Below are 12,822 nucleotides of genomic sequence, written 5' to 3' on the forward strand. Positions count from 1 at the left end.
TCCAGAGTCATTTCCAGTTGAGCAGATGAACTCGTATCGACGTTGAGCGTCTCTGTAATATAATCTATAAACCAGCAGAGAACAGAGGCTCTGTCTGTTTCCACACTAATCATTTCTCTCTATATGCTTCTGCAGAGGAAAAGCTCCCACACTGGAAATGATCTGTGTTTTTTTGGGTTTTTTGAATCTCATTAAAGATGATTCTCCTCCTCCTCTGGATTTCTACCAACAGGGATTCAATCACATTTCCCTCGTCTCTTGTTCGATTTCAGTTTCTTTTGTGGTGCAGATCTTGTAAAACACAAACTCTACGTGGTGACTGCTCCGTCCTCCAGCTCCGGCCTCTAACCAGCTGATCTGGACCGGAGGCACGAACCCGAGTGGAAAACAAGCGCCTCCAGCAGCAGAAGCAGAGTTTGTGTTTGACACAAACATAAAGAGTCTGGGTTTACAGCAGCAGGGGAGGCACTAAACCCCACCCGCCTGGCGCTGCTGGGTCAGCAGAACAAACTGGAACCTCGACGTGAGGAATAAGACACAGACTCAAAGAAAACCTGAGCTGATTCTGATTTATTCACATGTTTCTACATAAATGTGTTTGTTTAATTTCTAAATACATTTTGTTTTTGGGGTAAAATCTACAGGTTTCTGTGTTCGCAGCAACTTTCTGCATCAATCTGACTGTTCTGGTCTAGAAGTTTAATAAAAGTCTAACGAAGCACCAGACCAAGCTAGACCAGACCGGACCGGACCCACAGACCAGACCAGACCGGACCCACAGACCAGACCAGACCGGACCCCGGGACAAATAAATAACTAATAACCAGGTAACGGTGTGAGGAGACCAGAGTCAAACCAGAACAACTAAAACCAGACGAATCCAGACCAGAACTGACTCAGAACCAGTATTAATTAATACCAACCTGGACCAAATGTGACCAAACAAAACCCAACAGCTACCAGATCAGACCAGACCAATAAAGGATCAGATCCCCACCAGAGACCGAGACCAGGAAGCTGAACGTAGAACCAGAACTCGGTCTGACCCACAAAGGACAGACCAGCAACACAAACACACAAACACACAAACCCACAAACTCACAGGAAACACATCAGCGACGGGACTGAAGCCATAACCTTCCCTCACTACCCACAATCCCTCTGGGGACTGAACCTCGCCAGCTGCCGCCGCCATGACTGAGACGCACAGACAGGAAACGAGAGAGGGAGGAGGAGGAGGAGGAGAGGGAGCAGGAGGAGCAGGAGGAGCAGGAGCAGGAGGAGGAGCAGGAGGAGGAGCAGGGAGACATTCCCTGTCTGATTAGAGCAGGTTTCTCTGTTGGATGGTGCTGATGATGGAGGTGATGGAGACATGTGATGGAGACATGGCAGCGTCTGCTCCCTCTAATAAATGTGTTCACTACACCGTAACACACACACACACACACACACACACACACACACACACACACACACACACACACACACACACACACACACTCGTTAATGTGAACACGACATGCGTTTCACATCAGGACCTGGACGCGCACACAGATTTACACTAGAGACAGAAATAAAATAATAAAATAACATCATCCTCTCAGTGACATCAACCAGACGACACAGCTACCGTCTACATCCCTCATCCCTCCATCACTCCATCCCTTCATCCCTCCATCCCTTCGTCCCTTCATCCCTCCATCCTCTCATCACTTCATCCCTTCATCCCTCCATCCTCTCAGGTTGTTGGTGCAATATTTTATTTTTTATTAAAACAACCTGGACTCATTATTTCTGATACTTATAATTAAATTCAGCTTTTATTTAACTACAATTAATAACTGGAGCAATTAATATAATTTAACTCTATGGACTAAAGCTGGAAGGAAGGAGGGAGGAGACAATAGGTGAGAGACGAGGGAGAAAAGAGGAGGAAAGAGGAGGGAGAGAGATGAAGAGGTGAGAGCAGGAGGAGAGGAAGAGGAGGAGAAGAGGAGGAGAGGAGGAGGAGAAGAGAGAGGAGGAGAGGAGGAAGAGGAGGAGAGAGGAGGAGGAAGAGGAGGAGGAGGAGGAGGAAGAGGAGGAGGATGAGGAGCAAGAGGAGGAGGAAGAGGAGGAGGAGGAGGAGGAGGAGGAGGTGGAGAGGAGGAGGAGGAGGAAGAGGAGGAGGAGGAGGAAGAGGAGGAGTAGGAGGAGGATGAGGAGGAGGATGAGGAGCAAGAGGAGGAGGAAGAGGAGGAGGAGGAGGAGGAGAGGAGGAGGAGGAGGAGAGGAGGAGGAAGAGGAGGAGGAAGAGGAGGAGGAGGAGGAGAAGAGGAGGAGAGGAGGAGGAGGAGAGGAGGAGGAGGAGAGGAGAGGAGGAGAGGAGAGGAGGAGGAGGAGAGAGGAGGAGAGGAGGAGGAGAGGAGGAGAGGAGGAGGAGAGGAGAGGACGAGGAGGAGGAGGAGGAGGGAGGAGGAAGGAGAGGAGGAGGGAAAGGAGGAGGAGGAGGAGGAGAGGAGGAAGAGGGGAGGAGGAGAGGAGAGGAGGAGGAGAGAGGAGGAGGAGGAGGAGGAGGAGGAGGAGAGGAGGAGGAGGATGAGGAGGAGGAGGAGGAGGAGGAGGGGGAGAGGAGGAGAGGAGGAAGAGAGAGGAGGAGAGGAGGAGGAAGAGGAGGATGAGGAGGAAGAGGAAGAGGAGGAGGAGGAGGAAGAGGAGGAGGAGGAGGAGTAGGAGGAGGAAGAGGAGGATGAGGAGGAAGAGGAAGAGGAGGAGGAGGAGGAAGAGGAGGAGGAGGATGAAGAGGAGGAGGAGGATGAAGAGGAGGAGGAGGAGTAGGAGGAGGAGGAGGATGAAGAGGAACCATGTGACTTCTCCTGCTACTTTTCCGTCTGACCTCCATTTTCTGTCTCTGTTGATATTCAGTCCATCTCTCAAGGTTGTTACCGTCTCTCTCTGTGGCCGGTGAGGAGGTCAAAGTTCACAGCCTCCCCCCTCCCTCCCCCTGGACCGTTTGATTGACAGCAATCACCCCCCCCTCCCCCACCTGTCAGGACAGTGTGTGGTTGTGTGTGTGTGAATCATTTCCTCTGTCATTTTTAATTATCCAAATCATATTCAACCCCTCCACAAAAAAAACTCCCATAATGCCCCAGTCCCCCCCCCCCACCCTTCATTAGCATAGGAGTATTTGTTTAAAGAGCCCGTCCCGCCTACAGAATCAAACAATTAGAGATGCAGACAAGCTGAGACGATGGACGCATGAATAATAAGACCCTGCACTCGTCTGTTCCTCTTCCTCCCTCTCACCTTCCTCTTCTTTCCACCTCTGTCTCTCTATCTGTTAATGAACCTGCCGGACCTCACAGAGAGGGGGGGGGGGTGAGGGGGGGCGGGGGGGTGAGGGGGGTTGTGGGTAATCAGGATGCGGGTCTCGACGCTCACCGCCGTGACCTTTATTCTCGCCGCCGCCGCCGGGTCACGACGGGCCTCTGGAGTCATCTGAGCATTCAGGCTGGCCAGGCTGTGTGTAGCAATGTGTGTAGCAATGTGTGTAGCAATGTGTGTAGTAATGTGTGCTGTGAATATGCAGGTGTAACACATTCAAGGTCCTGGACGCACACGTCTGAGCTCAGACTGACATTACACACATTTCCCTCTTCATTTATTTTACACTTTATTTAAATCCGTCTGATGAACAACTCTACTACTACAAAACAAAAGCTCCTCCCCTCTAGTCTGTGGGCGGAGCGCCTCCCCTCTAGTCTGTGGGCAGAGCTCCTCCCCTCTAGTCTGTGGGCGGAGCTCCTCCCCTCTAGTCTGTGGGCGGAGCTCCTCCAGCTTTGACTCCATTAATTCAATAAGAAGCTTCTACAGTGTCTCCAGAGTCTCTGTGCTGCTCCCTGTCAGACTGGAGCCTTTTTTCCCGGTTGTCCTCCCTGATCAGTGGTTTTCTGTTCAGTCCCTTGAGTTCCCTTCACATTGTCCATGGTGTGAAATGTTCTTCCTTCCACTATTAAACACAGCCCTGAGTTCTACTGCTGCTTTTCTTCCAAACGTTTCTCCATCAATCAGGATTTATTTCTTCCTGGTAGAACATGGTTCCCCACTGTCCTTCCAGTCTGGAATAAAGGTCTTAAGCCAGTTTTAGTAGTTTCTAGATGTTTCCTCTGCTTGATGCAGCCAATGATTTGACCCTTCTCTACCAGACTAACATATCCTCCTCCAGACTAACATCTCCTCCACCAGACTAACATCTCCTCCTCCAGACTAACATCTTCTCCTCCTCCAGACTAACATCTCCTCCTCCACCAGACTAACATCTCCTCCTCCACCACGTTATGTGGAGGAAACGAGAAGCTGCTCATTATGAACTGAACTATGAGCTCAGTTAAATCCCGGTGGAGACTTGATTTCTTTGACCAGACTTTGTGTAACAACAACAGTCACATGACACAAAAACATCTGATTCTAGCAGCTTCATGATTCCAGCTACATGTACAACACGCACAGGCAACAGAGCACATAGACAACTAGTACAAGCACTTGAACACATCACTAAAGGTCCCTGAATGCAACGCTAACCCACTGCAGCAGCTTTTTTTTTAGTGCATGATCCCAAACGAATCAGACAACAAGCTGTAACCAGATATCTGTGCATCTATGAGGTCATCCAGCATCAGCTGGTGAAGGAATGAACGGAAAAACAAGAGAAAATCTATTCTGTGGTTACGTCTACATATTAGAGCAGATGACTGAGTTATTATATTAAGATGGTACTAAATGACACCTAGAAGAGGAGGAGGATCCTCTCTGTCTGGATCTACTTCCTGCTTATAACCCTCCACGGTGAAACTCCCAGAATGCCTTGGGGGCAGGTAGATCTGGTCCTGTCACTCCTCACGTCTCCCTGCGTCTCCTCGTCTAATTCTTTACCTACTGTGACACTCATTGGCTGACAGTTTGATTGATGGGCTGACAGGAAGTGGTGCGGCGCCCTCGTGCCGTCGCTGTCATCTTTAATTTCCCCCTCATCGCCGTGACAACGCGTGGGCATCGTACAGCTGTTTTACACGGCGCACGGCGAAGAGCTTCGTTAACAGCTGCAGGTGAAGGTGATGATGATGACGAGGACGATGGAGCATGAAAGGACTCCTGCTCCCGACACCCGACTTCATCCGAACAATTTACAGGTTTGAAATCGTTCTTTTGACGATTAAAAAAAGATGTAAAAAAGATCCAGGAACAGGAACGAGATGAAACGATGTTAAAGCAAAGCGTAGATTAAGACTGTGTGAATATTTAAAGTATTATGTTTATTCATTTTGGGAGATTTAAACTAAAAATACGACTTTGTGGAGCCACATTTCCTCCAGAAGATAAAGAAATATTAAGCAGAGTTACTCACTGAGAACAGCCTCCAAACGTATCCAAAATAAACTGAATCCTGCTCATGAACATGTTGGAGCTCATTCATGGTCTTGGTCTCTTTTTAAAGACAAGACTCTGAAGTTTCTATCACTACAGTCAGAATCTCTCTAAGTGGTTTAGTTCTGGAGGAATCAAAGCTGGAACACAGTTAAAAATAACAGGTTGTTGTGTTGGTTGAATCCTATAATGACTTTTATCAATGAAACCAGAATAAAATGACGTATTACATCAAACACAGCTGGAGTCCAGAGCTCTGATTGGTTCATGGAGCTGCTGCTGTTAAATAAACCACCAGAGGAACCACGGAGGGTTAAAGCTGTAAAGATCATATCACGATGTTTAAGAAAACAATATTTATATAGAAACTAATTTATAATGGTCGTCTGAAGGTCTGTGTAGTAGGTTTTAGACTCTAAAATAAAAAGTAAATAAGAGTTGATTCAATTTTCTTTTTAAAAAGACAAAACAAATAAATGTATTTTGGTCCTTTAATGGATGAAACCAGGAATAGAAATAATGGAGAAACCAGTGGTTATTAGATCCCTATAAAAGCTCAGGCTTCGTAGAAGAAGAAGTTTCCATCAGTCATCGACTCTGGAACAATATTCAGATGTAACTTTGGTCGTCTGGGTTTCTGTCTGTGAGGTTGTGTTGAATCAGGAGAAGAACCGGGTTTATTTAGACCTGGACCAGAGACCCGGACCAGAGAGACCCGGACCAGAGAGACCTGGACCAGAGAGACCTGGACCAGAGACTTGGACCAGAGAGACCTGGACCAGAGAGACCAGAGAGACCAGGACCAGAGAGACCTGGACCAGAGAGACCTGGACCAGAGACTTGGACCAGAGAGACCAGAACCAGAGAGACCTGGACCAGAGACCTGGACCAGAGAGACCTGGACCAGAGACCTGGAGCAGAGAGACCTGGACCAGAGAGACCTGGACCAGAGAGACCTGGACCAGAGAGACCTGGACCAGAGAGACCTGGACCAGAGAGACCTGGACCAGAGAGACCTGGACCAGTTCCCCTCAGGAGAAACAACCTGAAGACTGAGATTAGACAGAAGCTGCAGATGGACGGTGGTTGATTCTCACACAGAAGAAACATCGTCTTTCTTCCTCTCTGTCTTTGTCTATTTGTGACTTCAATGAAGCCGTCTGTCTCCCCCGTCCCCCCCTCCCCGTTTAATTAGTGTCCGTCTGTCCTCCGTCTCTTCATCTTCAAACACCACATGTTGTCTTTAAACATCAATCTGCTCCTCAAAGTCCAGAAAACTCTTCATCAGCAGCAACTCGTCTTCATCCATTCAGAGTTCAGTCTCCACTTCTCATCACGTTCTAACCCTGAGCCTGAACACATCGTTAGATCACAGCTTCAAAGCTTTGGTCCAAGTTTAGTCTAAAAGAAACTGTTGTAGTTGTTCTGTGACAGAGAGGTAGAACCTAGAACCTAGAACCTAGAACCAGGAGAAGGAACCTGTGTGGTTGTGATGGGTTTATCCTCCTCGTCCTCCTGAGTTACTGCATCTTCCCTCTAGTTTCCTCAGCTGTTCCTTTAGCTCCTCGTGTTTCCCTGTTTTTCTAGTTTTGTTTAGCTTTAGTTTTTTTTTTTTGCCTTCATTTAATGTTATAAAGGTGGAAAATGAAACCTAAGATGTGACGAACCATAAGGATCTGACTAAAAGAGAAGCTCTACCCACGTCTTCTCTGTGGGAATACTCAAGTTTTTCCACTTTGGTTCTGGAGGCACTGTCTCTACGTTTAAGGTCAGACTGAGACTAAGACTTTCCTTTTAGATGAACTTACAGTCAGAGCTGGACTCAACCATCCTCATGTCTATAGGCGCCGGCTGCTGGGGGACGATGCTCTGAGGACATGTCCTCTCCTTTCTTTCCTCCTGCATCGAGCTCCATCTTCTGACTGAACTTGTTGTGTCCATTAGAGGAACAAAGTCTTGGAGCAAAGTGCCAGTTCATGTAACAGTTACACCCCCTTTAAAAACCTTTGACTCCGTCTCTCAGCAGAAACGTCTTCATCTTTTCTATCTCGTGTGAGGACTTTTAACCTTTATGTGAATCGGTGAAACTTATTTTCTTGTGTTAGAGTTTTTACATGTTTTATCTGTGGTGGTGAATTGTCTGTTGTTCATTAACTCCGATGTTCTGCTCTCATCAAATCATTTCCATGTTTCACAGGTTTAAAGGTTTGTTTCTGAAACTATCGATGCCTCGTTCCTTCAGAGTCCACGTTCCTCCGACTCTATTGATGAGTGATAAAGTTCACACAGATAAAATCTTCAGTCATCGAAGCCGCCGGGTCTGACAGGAGGCAACACATGGAGCTTTACATCCTGTTTAATGACTCACCCCCTCCCTCCTCTCTCCCCCTCTCCCTCTCCTCTCTCTTCATTAAGCGTTATCAACCTCTCTGGCCTAATCTCTCTGAAATTAGTGTCTGGTCTCCACCACCTAAGTGACTGGCTGGCATTCATTAGCGCTGCGTTTTAGCCAAATCAATCACGCCGCGCCCCGTCCGCCACGCTTTCTTAAAATGTCATCCTCAAACTTCTCACAATCAATTAAGCAGGAGATTAATGAGGCCAATTTGCCGCCAACACGTCGGCCTTCGTTCTCCACTGAAACACACACAAACCCACACACACAAACCCACACTCGTGATGACGGAGAGCTGCACATGAAACCCTATGTTGGTCGCGGTGGATCGGAGCCAAAATGGCCGACACATCACTGAGCCCCAAATAAATATAACGATCAAGACTCTGACTTACAAATAATCTCCTGTGTTGAGTTTGTGTTATGAGAATGAGAGGATTTATAATAACGGTGACATTTTCCATCAGTGATAATCTCTTTTGACATTGGTTCGTTATCTTTGTCTATTTAAGTAGGATTAATTAAAAAAGAAAGATGAAATGTTCAGATGTGTTGTAGGGAAACGTCGCTGTAACCTGAACATTTAGTGAACTCTGAAGTTTTAACTTCCTATCAAAGTGAACACACCTGGAAGCTGAAGACGATCACAAAAAGGACGAACTAAAAGAACTAGAAGAACAAACTCATGCAGGTATGTTGCTATTTTTATCTGGTTAGTTGTGGGAAATAATCCACAAAGGAACTTTGTTTCTTTCCATCTCAGAAGTTTCTCTGACTGGAGACGTCGTCTGAATCTCTGAGCTTCTCAGAGTTTCCATCTTTTCTCTCAGCACCTTCAGTCGAGCTGTTGTAGAGTTAAATAACAGGACGTTTCCAGATGTTGTGGACTAAAACAATTCTTTGGCAGGATTTGATCATAATGAAGGAGACGTGATGAGTGAAAGAACTAACAGATGGAATATGTCAGAATATAGTTATTAGTATAATAATAATAATCATATCCTGATATATTCTGATTTATTTTACTTCGCTGGAGCAGAAAAACACTTTCTGTTGTAAAAATGATTATTATTTTTCAGACTGTGTGTTATTGATGGTGGATGATGGAACAGAAGAGTTGAATCCACTGTTGGAGCAGGATAATATATAAAAAAGTCTCTTTGCACTTTTGTTTCTTTGATGTTTATTTGCTGTATATTGTTCTTCCTTCTTCCTCTTTTCTCACGTTCCGGTTCAATGTTAGATGTGAATCCAAGTGAAAATAATCCTGACACATATTTTCTCTTTATATATAATTTAAATGACTCTGATCCTGAGTCTGAGCTGAAAGGTCCTGACCTTCCTCCTCCGTCTCCTGCAGCCGATCACAGACTCTAATAAATGTTCTTCATTTCAGATCCTCTCCTACACCTTTCTCCTCCTCCAGGTGAGAGGAGCTCCTCGTTGTTTGTTTCACCTCCAATCTGCCCCGTACAGTCGTCATGGCGACTCCAGGGGGGATTAGAACAAGGTATTATGGGATGTCTAGGGCCTGAAACAGCGGCGGGGGTGATGCTCATCCTCATGTTAACACTCACACATGACAGCACAATGAGCATCGCAGCGGAAGAGGAGGAGGAGGAGGAGGAGGAGGAGGAGGAGGAGGAGGAGGGCTGGTTGTCACGGCGACACGCTTGCTCTGATCTGCAGGATTAAACCCGGGAAGACGACAAACTCAACAAGGAACGGAGGACGAGAGGTTTGAGCTCAAGTCAGCTGATACAGAGTTCACCGTAGGGAGGAGGTCGGGCTGGATGGATGGGTCAACAAATGCGGGGGGGGGGGGGGTATAAACATGGACACCACGTCTCCTGCATAGACCGTATATAAACATGGACACCACGTCTCCTGCATAGACCGTATATAAACATGGACACCACGTCTCCTGCATAGACCGTATATAAACATGGACGCCACTTTTCCGCATGAGGACGTATACAGGTGACACCATCTTTTTGGAGTTTGGAGCCAGAGTCTGATCAACATGGTCCAAGGGCAGAGACACAATATCGATGCCCCGCCCACTTCCTCCAGACTCACTGGTGTTTTTGTTTAACACTATGATCTTCTCTCTCGAGCTTGTTGGTGTAGAGGCAACGTCTAAACTGATCCTCTGGTCGTACATGTCTCTGTAGAGGACAGTTGGTCTATAGTGGACATCCATGGGCTGTGGTTGCTATGGTAACCCTCATATAAACACGTCTGGCTCTTCTTCTTCTTCTTCTTCTTCTTCTTCATGGTGGATCTGGTGGTAAGAACCAAAGTGGTTCCCTGCAGGGAAACATCCTGGTACCGTCCACTTGTTCACCTCTGGTTACGTTTGTCAGTGTCTGTTTTCTTTCAGACAGGTTCAGGTTATGATGAGTTTGTTCATATCTGGAGGAGACTTGAATACGATGGAAGGATGAAGATTTATTTTTTATTTATTTTTTTTAAGTGCAGGGAGATTAGAAAAGTGTGGATTATTTCACAGCGACGGCTCAGTGGTGTCGGCTGGATTATAATAATAATAATAACAACAATAATAATAATCAGGTGTAACTGAAACCAGTGCAATGCACACACGCACACACACACACACACACACACACGCACACACACACGCACAGATTAGCCTCTATCAGCTGTGATATCGCGTGGGCCCGGCTGGATGTTAAAAGCTCAGCCTTTGGGCTGTATGTTAAACAGATAAGGAGTGGAGCATGTTAGGGATTAAAGCTACAAGACACACTCACACATTTTCCCTCACACATAAACGCGAGGGAGGGAGCGAGCAGCGATAACCCAGCCATTATCATACTTTCATAATTCCATTTAATAATTCAGCAGCAGCTGGATGTTGAGGAATAACTGGAGTCGTCTGCGGCGGAAAATCTGAGGCTGAATTATGAGGAATCACTGGGATAATAATGTAATAATGTAAAAGTCTGAGGAGGAGAATCACACGAAGTCATTCACATGACAGAACAGGAAATGCTATTTAATTTACATTCATTTAATTCTTATTTACTGGTTTCTATAAACAATTATACTACAATTATAAACGGATTTCTACGAAAATATTGTTTTCTTAAATAACTGGAATAAGAGATGAAATGATCTTTGCACTTTGACGTAACTTTCTGCTGAATTTGTTAAACAGTTCTTATCTTCTGGAGGAAACGTGGCTTCACAAAGTCGTGTTTGTCCCCATCTGCTTCATTCCTGTTCCTGGATCTTTTTGAATCTTTTTATTGGTTAAAAACAAATGATTTTAAACCTGCAAATTGTTCAAATCATAAATAATTTTGCATCATCACCTTCACTTCATTCTCCTCCTGGTCTAAAACCAAACGTACGAACCATGAACCTGAACTCCACCAGCGCTGCACCAGTTTCTGGATTCACAGAAACAAGTCCAGTTAGTTTCCGCTGGTTTTACCCACAGAGTTTCTATTTAAACCTTAAGTTTCCCTCCAGTCCCTTAGACCTGAAGAAGCTCCTCAGATGAAACGTCCTTTTTAAACTCTCTGGATATAAACCAGGACCTGGAGGACGGAGACGACCACACACACACACACACATCACCTCCACAGGTGAGTTCACATCTCAAACGTCTCAGCTCCTACCTGTAAAATGTGGCTGCCCATGTGAGGTTCGAAGATGTCGGAGGCGACGACGCTGGGAGTCCTCCTCCTCTGGTTACCGATAGCTACACACACACACACACACACACACACACACACACACACACAGACACACAAACACACACAGGGAGAGAGAAAGCACAGGACAGGACAGAAAAAGACCGGTGAGACTCAGACACATTGATACGAGCAAAGCTACACTCACACACAAATATGCACGCACACACGCACACACACACACACACACACACACACACACACACACTCACGTATATGTACAGCCTAGCGTGACAAACACACATGGCACAAGACAAGAGGAACCAGTGAGGTCAGCTCGGAACAGTCTGGGTTAGTCAGGCCACAGGTTAGCATCGTTAGCACAGGAGCTAGCACGGGAGCTAACAATGCTAACAAGATTCATTCAGTGAAAGCACAAAAATAAAAGAAATATAGGTATGTACAGAGGCACTTTTAGGTCCTGGTGCATGAAGCTTAGTTTATATTTCTTTTTATCACATGTTGATTTTAAAATGAGACTTTATTGTGTATTATTTATTTATTTTAGACTTTATATTGTTTGTTGTTTATTGTGCACAGCAGAGGTTCAGGGACACCTGACAATAAACACTTTGAATTTAAAAAATAACTCAAACTATCACAAGGTTTTAACTTGAGCTCTAAAACCAAAGAAAAAACAAAAAGTGTTGCAAAGTCTGTTTATATATTTAAATGTCAAATAAAATCTGTTCCAGTTTAATTTCTCATGTTTTCCAGGTGTTGACCTCAGTTTTAATCGTAACTAGTGTGAAGGAAAACAGGATAAAAACATCTCATCCCGGCTCATATGATCAGATTTAAAGATGAGATTATTCCCAATGTCCTGAGGAGGAGGAGGAGGAGGAGGAGAAAGAAGAAGAGGAGGAGGAGGAGAAGAGGAAAACATGAGGAGGTAGATTTTTTTTCCCATCATGCATCGTGTGTTTCGTGTGTGTTATAAAACCCCCAAACATTTGTCCAATCATACGTCCTAGCAACCGTTAGTATCGTCTGACACCAGGTACCCAAGAGTTTGTTTCCATACGTCTGCTCCAAGCTAAGGCTAGAATGGGCTAAAGCCATAGTGATAGCTAGCTAGCTAACGTCAAGCTAGCAAGACGCTCACATATACAAACCGGTACATCACAGTTATGGTTACTATTGGTGAGTGTTGCTAGGTGCTCCCGCTATAACATCATGTTTCATCACTTTACATCAGAGGTGAATTTAAACTTTAAGCATTTTGTGAATGGACAGTCTCCTCCTGAGGCCGTGCTCATTGGATAAGGGGCGGGGATAGCAACAGTAACTAAAGGGGCG

At 45.6% G+C, this 12,822-nt stretch overlaps 1 protein-coding gene across 4 annotated transcripts in view; it reads right to left on the reverse strand.

The window, feature by feature from the left end:
* Window positions 1–12,822, reverse strand: part of LOC125023688 (neuronal PAS domain-containing protein 3) — a 198,375-nt gene that overhangs the window by 78,115 nt on the left and 107,438 nt on the right. For all 4 annotated transcript variants that reach the window (XM_047611132.1, XM_047611134.1, XM_047611133.1 and 1 more), the window contains one exon: window positions 11,449–11,531. In XM_047611132.1, coding sequence (XP_047467088.1) covers window positions 11,449–11,531 — 83 coding nt within the window. The remainder of the gene's footprint in view (window positions 1–11,448; window positions 11,532–12,822) is intronic.

Source organism: Mugil cephalus, chromosome 17, assembly GCF_022458985.1.
Source record: "Mugil cephalus isolate CIBA_MC_2020 chromosome 17, CIBA_Mcephalus_1.1, whole genome shotgun sequence".
NCBI classification, from domain to species: Eukaryota; Metazoa; Chordata; class Actinopteri; order Mugiliformes; family Mugilidae; genus Mugil; species Mugil cephalus.